At 42.7% G+C, this 12,500-nt stretch overlaps 1 protein-coding gene across 1 annotated transcript in view; it reads right to left on the bottom strand.

The window, feature by feature from the left end:
• magi2a (membrane associated guanylate kinase, WW and PDZ domain containing 2a) overlaps nucleotides 1-12,500 on the bottom strand; it is a 134,236-nt gene that overhangs the window by 99,798 nt on the left and 21,938 nt on the right. The window contains exon 3 of the mRNA XM_053650780.1: nucleotides 8,676-8,792. Within this exon, the coding sequence (XP_053506755.1) occupies nucleotides 8,676-8,792 (117 nt within the window). The remainder of the gene's footprint in view (nucleotides 1-8,675; nucleotides 8,793-12,500) is intronic.

Below are 12,500 nucleotides of genomic sequence, written 5' to 3'. Positions count from 1 at the left end.
AGATAGACAGATAGATAGACTGAAATGTTTCTCATGATGTTAAAAAGCTTTTGATCTGCAGGTGTGTGATTAAAGTAAAATGTGGTGTGATGTGGTGGTGCAGTGGGGTGTAAACATTGTAAATATCAGCTGTGGACCTGAGTGGAATTAAAAAGCCAGCGCAGTGCAGACCCTGTACACGGTGTGAAAGTGGAAGTGTATATGGATATGAATAGTGCATGGTAGCAGTTCAACTATCATCCAATGACCTCATCCTGAGACTGAGACTGTCTCCGAGTAAAACCGTGTCCCAGCACAGCGATGAGCTGTCATACGCTGTGATCGCTGTCGGTACAAACCACCTCCTCCACCACGCCGTTCGACAGCGGCGCTGAATGAGTCTTCTACTAGAACATCTCTACTGATTAACTAGCAGTGATGATAATATGATGCTGAACACTGCAGGAAAGTAAGGAGTGAGAGAAGAAGTCTTACTCTCTTGTATTTCAGAGCCGACCTCAAAACCTGATCGTCTGACATTGTTTTCTCCTGCTAAACACGATTTTCTAACCGTGCTCGTAATATCCAGGAAGAAGAAGGTAGGAAAGGTAGAAAAGACAAACCCTTGAAGGTAGCACCACAGGGACAGTAACTGTGGCTTCCCATCAAATCTGATTGGAAGCTTTGGAAACGAGTATGTGGTTGTTGTTTGTTTTGCACTGTTAGTCCACTTTTTCCCTCAACTTTGTTGAACCGTGGTACCTTGATGCTTACACACAGTCAGTGTGATGATGTTGATGATGATATTGCCAGTCCTGCATGAATAAAGCTGTCAATCAATACAACTGAATCAAAGATGGCTTCAGTCCTAGCCGTGTTATTGTTCCAACGCTCTCTCCTATGGCATCTTGCCCCGAAAAACAATTAAATTCTCAATACGGCTTCTTCTGCCGCTCTAATATCACAGCTGTAATAATCCGTTCCCTCAGCAATGATATCAGATAAAAGCTTGGGAAGAGTGCGGCTTCGGATTCTGCTCCGTCTGGACAGCGTTTTTGTTTACGTCTGCTTTTAATCAGCGCTTCAATCTGTTCCTCACAGACACCCGGAGAGAGATGAGTAGCGAATATCAGACAAACGACACCATCATGCCTCCAGTTACCTGCGGGCTGTACTGTTAATCATAGACTCACAGGAAACCGCTGTATTACTGAGTGAGAGAGAGAGAGAGAGAGAGAGAGAGAGAGAGAGAGATCTCCTCTAATCGTCTCTGATCGTTGACGCTCAGATCAGCTGCTTATTAATAATAAAATAACGAGATGATTCCATAAAACGGTGTCTCCGTCTTGCGGCTTTAATCCGCGTTCACGGTACATTTTAGTGCTTTTCTAATATAATAACATCCTGTTTGACCTCATTAACGCTCTGTTAATTACTCACATTTGAAGAGGATTGCCAATTCATTTAGAAAATGTCCTGCATTCCTCAGCCTGCACGTTTCAGTGTGCTTTCCTGGTTTGATGCTGATAGTCAGAATGCTCCAGAATTCAGTACCTGCCAGATGTGATCAGAACTGGATCCAAAAAATGTTCAGTTCAGGAGTTAGGGGCTTAAGAGGTTTCAGTCAGGCTCGACTCTCCAGCCAGCTCTTTACATTTACATTTTACATTTATTCACTTAGCGGACGCTTTTATCCAAAGCGACTTACAAATGAGAAAAATACAAGCAAAGCGATATATCAAGCAGAGAACAACACAAGTAGTGCTACCGTACAAGATCCGTTAATTGAGTTCCAGAGGAAGCAAAGTGCACAGAGTAGAGGTGGAAGTGCAATTTTTTTTTTTTAATTATTATGAGTTGGTTAGGTGTTCACGGAAGAGGCGGGTCTTTAGCTGTTTTTTGAAGATGGTGAGATTCTGTGGTCCGGACTGAGATTGGAAGTGCATTCCACCACTGAGGAACAGTTAGCGTGAAGGTTCTGGAAAGAGACCTTGCGCCACGCTGAGTGGGAAAGAGCTCTATCGTGTGATCATGTTTTCACTACGTTGATGACCTGGAAGTGTTCTGAATTGGTACTGATTAGACTTCAGAAGCCTGTGTTGAGAGAGTTCCTCTGTGTGTTCCCTGCCTGGAGGAAGTGTGCGTTTTCCTCTTCCTGCACTCCTTCTCTTCTCCTTCGAGACCGCTTGCGGTAATTAGACGCCTCTTAAAGCCCTCGTCCGGCGTGATTAAACAAAACCGGGAGTGTTCGAAAACAGATCGCTACGTATCCTCCCTCCTCCTTCTCCTCCTCTCTTTCTGCTGTGTCTTCTTCTATGCTTCCATCCGCCTGTTCCCATCCCGTGTGATTTTATTAGCCACGCGCAGACGTCCTCGTTTATTTATTTTACCGTCTTCTATCTTTCCTAAGAAACTGCTTTCTTTTCATTTGCGGCTGCTTTGTAATCATTTTACTATCGTGTGTGTGTGTGTGTGTGTGTGTGTGTGTTTTATTTAGTCAGATGCTATTATTTTATATTCAGTACATTCCTCTGATAAAATTCATTTATTAAAGAAAATCAAAACATCGAAGATATTGCGCTGGGATTTGCCGAATTGTGTTATGAACGCTATTTGCTGTATAATGCATTATGTTGATGATTTACATAGCGCATACGAGAGGAAGCCCTGAAAAGAGGCTCCGATGATGTTGCCTCATCTAATTTCCGTAAAGTCAACGGATCCTACAGAATCCTACAGCTGAGGATTCTGACACGCAGCTACGGTCAAAGGTCAAAATCAGCAAGGGCCAGAAACACGGCTCAGATTTAACAATATACAACAACAAGAAGTACTTGCAAAGACACGAGGGTGTAAATACTTATGCACTCTCTTAGACAAATCCAGGGAAAACAACGAATAGGTGAACACAATCAGGGAAACAATCCAATGACAAAGCAGGGACCAGTACAGAAACCAACGCCAAAGCACATAGAGCTCGTTGCCGTAGAAACCGCAACACTGTGTTACCAAGGTAATGACTAAAGGATGTTTTACCACTGAGTTCTGGATTCTGATTGGTGCTCAGGTGTTGATTCATTTTCTAGAACAGCAGCTCTGACAGGTTTATATTAATGTGTTATTGTTTCTATGTAACAGCTATATATATTACACGGTGACGTTTTCTTCACTGAGGGAGACGTAATGTCTATGTAACACGTATGGAAGGAGTCTCCAGTGTCAGTGCTTTGTAACAGACAGAGGTAAAGCTGTAACTTTTGACACGTTTTTCGACGTATTGAGGAGTTTACGCTTCTTTGTGGTTTCTCAGTAACTTCAAGGGAGAGAAAGAAGAGGAGCGAGTGTTTATAGCTGCTATAACGTAAGCGAGAAGAGGAACTAACTTGTTGTGTGAACGTTAAATGTAACTAGAAACGGATATAAAGTACGACTTGGCGTTCTTTAATGAATATAAAATTGCAATCAGGGAAGAAACTGCCGTGGTATAAGAGGAACACACCACTCGGTGTGTTCTGTTAGAGGGAAATGATCAACTCCTCCGTTTCCCATTTTATTCTCTCGTTCCTTTTGCTTTTTTTCCTCTGATGTGTGTTTTTCTCTTTCTCCGTCTCCGTCTCCGTCTCTGAGAATTGAACGTTTTGGTCAGCATTGCAAGAGTTTCCATAGGGTTGCCATGGCAACTGCTGTCTCTCTCACTGGGACTCCATCAGACAGAGTGGCGCCTGTCCCATTACACCTCTCTATTCATCCCTCCGTTCTTCTATACCTCTGTCTTCACCTCCCTCATTTACGATACCTCCATTCTCAGACTGTACACCACTATAACCCTATTCTTCTCTATGCAGTTCCATTCCTCCATCTATCCATCTATCCTTCAAGCATACACTCTGTGCTCTCCATCCAGTTTTACATCACTCTTCCTCCATCTTATCTCTCCCTCCACCTATTCATCTTAATTCGCTATCCATCCATTCATCTTCTTTATCCACTCCTCTATATCTTCATTTTCTTCCCTCATCCATCCCTCTGTCCATTCATCCTTTCCTCCATCCATCCATACTCATCACCCTCCCCATTATATCTTAATGTTCCTCCCTCCCCATCCATCCATCTATTCCTCCAACCCTCCACCATCCCTCCATCCATCCATCCACACTCTTCATCCACTCCACTATATCTTCATTTTCTTCCCTCCCCCATCCATCCATCCATCCATCATTTCCTCCAACCCTCCACCATCCCTCTTCATCCACTCCACTATATCTTCATTGTCCTCCATCCATCCATCCAGCCATCCATCCTTTTATCCATTCAACTATATCTTCATTTTTCTCATCCATCCATCCATCCTCTTTATCCATTGAACTATCTTTATTTTCTTCCTCTATCCACCCATCCATCCATCCATCCATGTTCTTTTTCCACAACTCTTTCTCTTCATTTTCTTTCCTCCTCCATCCATCCATACATCCATCTAGCCACACTCTTCACCCTCTCCCCTATATCTTTATTTTCTTCCCTCCCATCCATACATCCATCCATCATTTCATCCACCCCTCCACCATCCATCTTTATCCACTCCATCATATTTTCATTTTCTTCCATCCATCCATCCATCCATCCATCCAACCTCTTCATCCACTCTACTATATCTTCATTTTCCTCCATCCATCCATCCATCCATCCATCTATCCCCTTTGTCACCTACTACATTTTTTCTCACTCTACATTATTTTCCTACTACTACATTTATTCTCACCCATCCATCCATCAATTCATCCTCTTTATCCGCTGCACTATATCTTTATTTTCTTCCTCTATTCCATCCATCCATCCATCCATGTTCTTTATCCACACCTCTGTCTCTTTATTTTCTTCAATCATCCTTCCATCCTTCCATCAATTCATCCTCTTTATCCACTGCACTATATCTTTATTTTCTTCCTCTATCCCATCCATCCATCCATCCATCCATCCATGTTCTTTATCCACACCTCTGTCTCTTTATTTTCTTCCATCATCCTTCCATCCCTCCATCAATTCATCCTCTTTATCCACTATTGTCTTCCTATGTTTGAATTTTTCCACCATTCCTGTCCTTTTCCTCCACGCTTTATCATTGTTGTTTTTCCTCCATCATCTCTCCCTCCATTTCCCCATCCTCTTCTTCCATCCCTACATCCTCTTCCATCACTCCATCATCTCTGTCTACCATTTATCCATCTATCAAGCTTAATTCTCAACTTATCCACCCATCTCTACCTCCCCTATCTCTATCATCCTCTATTTTCTTCCTTTATCAATCCGTAAACCCATCACTTCGCCCTCTTCCTCCACCTGTCCATCCCTTCATCCTGTTCTATACTTCCATCTCTGTATCCTCTCCTACAGACTCCATCCCTACCATCTCTCCATCTTTCTTACATCCCTAAATCATTCCTCCATCTTCTCTCTACATTCATCCCTTCTTCTCCCTCAACCTCCACTCTCTCACCACATTAGTTCATCAATCTCAAAACCCCATCCCTCCATCCATCCTTCCACACACTCCTTCATTATTAATGCTCCATCTTTCCTCTGATCTGTTCATTTCCTCTTCCTCTCTCTCTCCCTCCATCATAAAGCGAGCAGTAACTCAGACTCTCCGGTAATAGGAAAACAGTCTAGAAGGAAAAAGAGAGAAAGAGAGTTTTTACTGCTATGACTGAACATTGTGTGTGTGTGTGTGTGTGAGAGAGAGAGAGAGAGAGAGAGAGAGAGAGAGAGAGAGAGAGAGAGAGAGAAAGAGAGCTCTTTAGGGGTCGTTTAGTTGTGTATGTTTTATTCCCCTCCTCATGTCAAGCTACTGCTCTGGTTGAGTTGAATGCACTGGAGCAGAACATGTGTACACACACACACACACACACACACACACACATACACACACTGCATCATAGTGATGGAACACAAAACACACTGGTGGAGTGTGTGGACAGAACCGCTCCTCGCTATCAATATTAATGCTGAGTGCTGCAGTGCTACTGTCAACCGCACAAGAAATGGCACTCGCAAACACACACACACACACACACACACACACACACACGTTACAGAGAAAGTGTACACTTCTCTGTCCTGAAGACAATCAGCTGCACTACTGTCAGAGCCGCTGTTGTAGAGAATTAATCAACACCTTCTGGCCAATCAGAATCCAGAGTTCAGCACTCTGTGTTATCAGTGAGAGATGCAGAGAAACGGATGCTGTAATTCTGTAGAACTCTGTGAAGAACAGCATCATGATGACATCATCAGAAAACGTCCAATCACAGAGAGGCAACATATTTTTCTTTCTCTCTCGTTTTAATCCCTTCTTTTTTCAGCCTTTTCTTTGTAAAGATGTGCCCTTTCTCTTCATACCATCCCTCTTTCTCTATATCTCCCTCCCTCCCTGTACCTCAGTCTTCTCTTCCCCTTTATTCCCCAATATTCACCTGCAATCCATCTTTCAGTTAACCTTCTGCTGTCCTCTGTCTGCTGTTTGTTCTTCTTCTCTCCTGAGTGGCCCCATCATTCTCTTTCTCACTCTCATTCTCTCTCACTCTCTCTCATTCTTATTCTCTCTCTCTCTCTCTCTCTCTCTCTCTCTCTCTCTCCAGTCTAAATGTTTTTATAACATTATATAATGCTTGTCTTTTTATTTCACCTCAGATGACAATGTAGATGGAGCGGTGGATGAAGGGATGGATGGATGGATAAATAAATAAAAAGAAGACAATGATTAGGATAAGTGAAGGGTTAAGGAGGTGAATGGAGAGAGGGACAAATGGTAGGACGGGTTGTAGAAAGAGGATGGGGTGGAGAGATGGAAGGAGTGCTAGAAGGATGGATGCAAGAATGGGTGGAGAGAAAAGATAGAAGGATGGACATGTGGAGGAGTGGATGGAGAAACAGAAAAATGTATAGATGTAGGAGGAAGATGGAGAGATGAATAGGTATCGGTCGAAGACCAAATGATGGCGAAATAGATAAAGGGAGAGAAGGAGTGGGATGGAGACATGAATGAGCAGGGCAGAGGATGAATGGATGGATGTAAAAAGAGGATGGGGATATAGCACAGAAAAGGTAGACAGATGGATGAATAGATGGATAGACAGGAAATAGACAGAAATGAAGAATGGACAGAGAAGATAATAGTAGAATGACACAATGAAGGATCGATGGAGAGATGGATGGGCTTAGGAGGAGGATGAAGATGGAGATGGAGAAGTAGAATAAGGGACAGATGAAGACATGGATGAGATGGAGAGGTAGAAGAAAAGATGGATGAATTAATGGATTGAGAAGAAGGGATGGACGAAAGGAAAGAAATGTGGATGATGTTGGAAGAGGATGGAGAAATGACTGAAGAGATAATTTGGTGATGGAGGCATGAATGGAATGATATCAGAGAAATGAATGGAAAGAGAAGTTTGAGGGAAAAAGGGATGAGGGAAAGGACAGAATGACAGATGAAAGAGAGATGAATGGGGATAGAAATCAAGAGATAATTAATGGATAGATGCATGGATGGATGGATGGATGGATGGATGGATGGGTAGAGGAATAAACGGAAGGATAAATGGATGGTTGGATGGATGAATGGGTTAATGGGTGGAGAGATGATTGGATGGATGTTTGGATGGATGATTGGTTAACTGGATGGATGGAGGGTTGGATGGGTGGATGGAAGAATAGGTTAAAGAATGGATGAATGAATAATGAATGGATACATGGATAAGTGCATGGATGGATGGATGCATGGATGATTTGGTGAATGGATGGATGGGTATATGAAAGAGGTTAATGGATGGACAGATAGCTGGTTGGGATGGGTGGGTGAATGGATGGATGGATACATAGATGAATGGATAGATGGATGAATAGATGGCTGGATTGATGGATGGATGGGTGAATAAATGGTTGGATAGATGAATGAATAGATGGGTGGGTGGATGACTGGATGGATGGATGGATAAATGGATGGGTGGATGGATGGATGGATGGGTGGGTGGATGGATAAATGGATAGATGGATGGATGGATAGATAAATGGATAGATGGACAGATGGATGGATGGATGGATGGGTGGATGGATAAATGGATAGATGGATGAATAGATGGGTGGGTGGATGAATGAATGGTTGGATGGATTGATGGATGGATGGATGGATGGATAAATACATGGATGGAGGGGTGGGTGGATAAATGCATGGATTGATGGATGAGTGGATGGATAGATAAATGGATAGATGAATGGATGGATAAATGGATGGATGGATGGATAATGCATGGATAAATGGATCGATGAGTGAATAGATGGGTGGGTGGATAGATAAATGGATAGATGAATGGATGGATAAATGGATGGATGGATGGATAATGCATGGATAAATGGATCGATGAGTGAATAGATGGGTGGGTGGATGGATAAATGGATAGATGGATGGATGGATGGATGCATGGATGGATGGATGGATGAAAACAGCGTGTTCAATGAGCATGTGAAATTGAACCAGAATCCACACTAAACCCTCAGTAATGTAAGTTGATCCACCAGTAAACTAAATAAACTCACAGCATAACATTCCACTCAACTCATTACCCCCAGCAGGGTTGGGGTGAAAGGTCAGGAAGGAAAAGGTCACACAGTGGAAGGTCAGGAGGTAAAAGGTCACTCACAGGGCACGGTGCGGAGGTAGAGGTTGTCCCGGATGATCTGCTGCAGTTTGTGGTCTAGAGAGCCTTTCTGAAAGCGCAAGCTGAGGTAGAGCCTGAGATCCTTATCTACAACTCCTCCTGAAACACACACACACACACACACACACACACACAGTAATGAGAGAATTACAGTCAACTGGAGTGAGTTAAAGCTCATTCTTATCTCATTCATACACACACAATACACACAACATTCATTCATTATGTTGCCTCGTGTTATAGTACACAAAAAACCGAGAGGAAGAGGATCTGGTGGAGAGACGGATAACCAAATCATATATGAAAGGAGAGAAGGATAAAAGAATGGAGGGATGGGATAGAGAGATAAATGAACAGGGGCAGGGATGAAGCGATAGAAAGGTGGATGAACAGATGGATGTAGGGAGACGCGCAGAGGAGAGGTGGATAGACGGATGAATAGATGGATAGAAGCAGGGAACAGAGTTCTAGAAGGATAGAGGAATGGATGGCTGGAGGAAAAGGTTGGAGAGATGGATGGACGGATGGATGGATGGTCTGAGGAGAATGGAGTTCTGCTCCTGTCTGCCAGGCACGGGAATCTGAAGCATACTCAAGACAGATGAAGATCGGAAAAATGTTGCCTGGGATTTGTCTGATCTTTAACTGTCCAGTTTCTGAGAACCTGATTGGCTGATTGGATAAGTCCGTGAATGTACAGGTAGCCTGAATGGAAATGTGTCTCCCCTGTCCAATTATAAACAAAAAAACGTTTCATCAACTCAAAACATTCAGGAATTTAGATCCATCTGATCTCGGTCAGCATTCCGTTTTTTATATTTCAAATTGACTCGCCCCGACAAGTCACAGTTCCTCAGTTACGACTCTAACGGACACACGGGTTTGACGGACAGTTCTGACACGGTGTCCTTTACGTCACGTCAACGGCATCATCCGGAGCCAGTTCTGTCCGTGCTGTCTGGGTGGGAGGGGCATACTCTCTCTCTCCTCTGTCAATCACAGCGACACTACCCAATCGCGTGTGTCTGTGAGCTCATGTATGCGGAAGAGGGTGGATAGCGCTTTTCTCTCTGAGCGTGTAAAGATGCAGTTGGCAGGCTCCACGTGTCTCACGTGAGAAAATGGCGTGGGGGCGGAAATGTGTCGACAGAGTGAAGCTTCATTTGTTTAAAAAAATGAAAGAAAATTAAAAAAGAGTAGAGATACATGTTCTGCCTCAGGGATAAATATACTAATATTGTGCTGTATATAACGTAAGCGGTGGAAACTGCACAGGTGTGAGTTTTACAAGAATAAACACAAGAAACACACAGGAGTGTACAGACACGCTGCACACGACCTGCACATGGAATGACATCGCAGTCAGAATCTATACGCTCAGAATCTATACGCTCAGAATCTATACGCTTAATCAGAATCTATACAGTAAATCAGAATCTATACGCTCAGAATCTATACGCTTAATCAGAATCTATACAGTAAATCAGAATCTATACGCTCAGAATCTATACGCTCAGAATCTATACGCTTAATCAGAATCTATACAGTTAATCAGAATCTATACGCTCAGAATCTATACGCTCAGAATCTATACGCTTAATCAGAATCTATACAGTTCATCAGAATCTATACACTCAGAATCTGTACGCTCAGAATCTATACGCTCAGAATCTATACAGTTCATCAGAATCTATACACTCAGAATCTATACGCTCAGAATCTATACGGTTAATCAGAATCTATATGCTCAGAATCTATACGCTCAGAATCTATACGCTCAGAATCTATACGGTTAATCAGAATCTATACGCTCAGAATCTATACGCTTAATCAGAATCTATACGCTCAGAATCTATACGCTTAATCAGAATCTATACGGTTAATCAGAATCTATACGCTCAGAATCTATACGGTTAATCAGAATCTATACGGTTAATCAGAATCTATACTGTTAATCAGAATCTATACGCTCAGAATCTATACGCTCAGAATCTATACTGTTAATCAGAATCTATACGGTTAATCAGAATCTATACTGTTAATCAGAATCTATACGCTCAGAATCTATACGTTCAGAATCTATAAGGTTAATCATAATCTATATGCTCAGAATCTATACGGTTAATTAGAATCTATACGGTCAGAATGTATACAGTAAATCAGAATCTATACAGTAAATCAGAATCTATACGCTCAGAATCTATACGATTAATCAGAATCTATATGGTCAGAATCTATACGGTTAATCAGAATCTATACAGTAAATCAGAATCTATACAGTAAATCAGAATCTATACGCTCAGAATCTATACGATTAATCAGAATCTATATGGTCAGAATCTATACAGTTAATCAGAATCTATACAGTTAATCAGAATCTATACGGTTAATCAGAATCTATATAGTTAATCAGAATCTATATAGTCAGAATCTATACGGTTAATCAGTGACAGTTGGACAGAGAGACAGAAAATGAGAGAGAGAGAGAGAGAGAGAGAGAGAGAGAGAGAGAGAGAGAGAGGGGAAGAGGAAAAGAAAGACAGCAACATGAGACCCACAAACACACGAGATCCAAATAAACATTCCCATGCATGCCGTTCTACTTGACACTATAACACACACACACACACACACACACCTGTATACACCTGTACACACACACACACCTGTATACACATGTACACATACACCTGTATACACATGTACACAAACACACACACACACACACACCTGTATACACATGTACACACACACACACACACACACACACACACACACTTTGCAATTTCAGAATGAGCGCTCCATGCAAAAAGAGAATCAGCTGCTTCTGGAATAACCTACTTTTTGAAAATCCATTTACTCTGTCTGTCTCTCTCTCTCTCTCTCTCTCACACACACACACACACACACACACACACACACACACACACACACCTCAGCGTTCTCCCTTGCATATCAATGAAACACACGCTCATCATGTCATAAACATCATAACAGTCTGCAATGTAAACATAAAATTTATTTCACACACTCACTCCATCTCTCTCTCTCTCTGTCTGTCTCTCTGTCACACACACACACACACACACACACACACACACACACACACACACACTGAGGACTTACAGAACACAGCAGCAAGGCAGCTCTCCTGCACAGCTCAGCTGGACGATGCAGATGATGAAGCGCGTCTGCACGCACGCGTGTATGTGTGTATTGTGTGTAAGAGTGTGTGTGTGTGTGTGTGTGTGTGTGTGTGTGTGTGTGTGTGTTTGTTTGTTGTGTAGAGTGTGTATGCAGAGTCACAGTGAGCAGGTTCCTACGGCAGTGTTAAATGAGTACCATGGTGCAGAGCCAGCGCACACACACACACACACACACACACACACACACACACACGCAAACATTATCCAAGCATGCCTGAAATCTCACACACAATGAGAGAGAGAGAGAGAGAGAGAGAGAGAGAGAGAGAGAGAGAGCTTTAGTACTGAGCAGGAGAAACGTGCTCTGAGAGGTATCACTAAGACTCTCTCTCTCTCACTCTCTCTCTCTCTCGCTCTCTCTCTCTCTCTCTCTCTCTCTCTCGCTGTCGCGCTCTCTCTCTCTCTCTCTCGCTCTCTCTCTCTCTCTCTCTCTCTCTCTCTCTGTCTCTCTCTGGTCAGAGTGTCATTATCAGGTCCTGTAGCTCCTCCTACATCCAGATGGAGGAACTACAGAACAGCAAAGAAAAATATTCTCCTCACACCGTCGATCAGAAATCCTGCTCGTGTAAACACAAACAGAGTTTGAGGTGATCAGGATTTT

This window comes from Ictalurus furcatus, chromosome 19, assembly GCF_023375685.1.
Source record: "Ictalurus furcatus strain D&B chromosome 19, Billie_1.0, whole genome shotgun sequence".
Classification (NCBI taxonomy): domain Eukaryota; kingdom Metazoa; phylum Chordata; class Actinopteri; order Siluriformes; family Ictaluridae; genus Ictalurus; species Ictalurus furcatus.
This window is presented reverse-complemented; position numbering and strand designations above follow the sequence as displayed.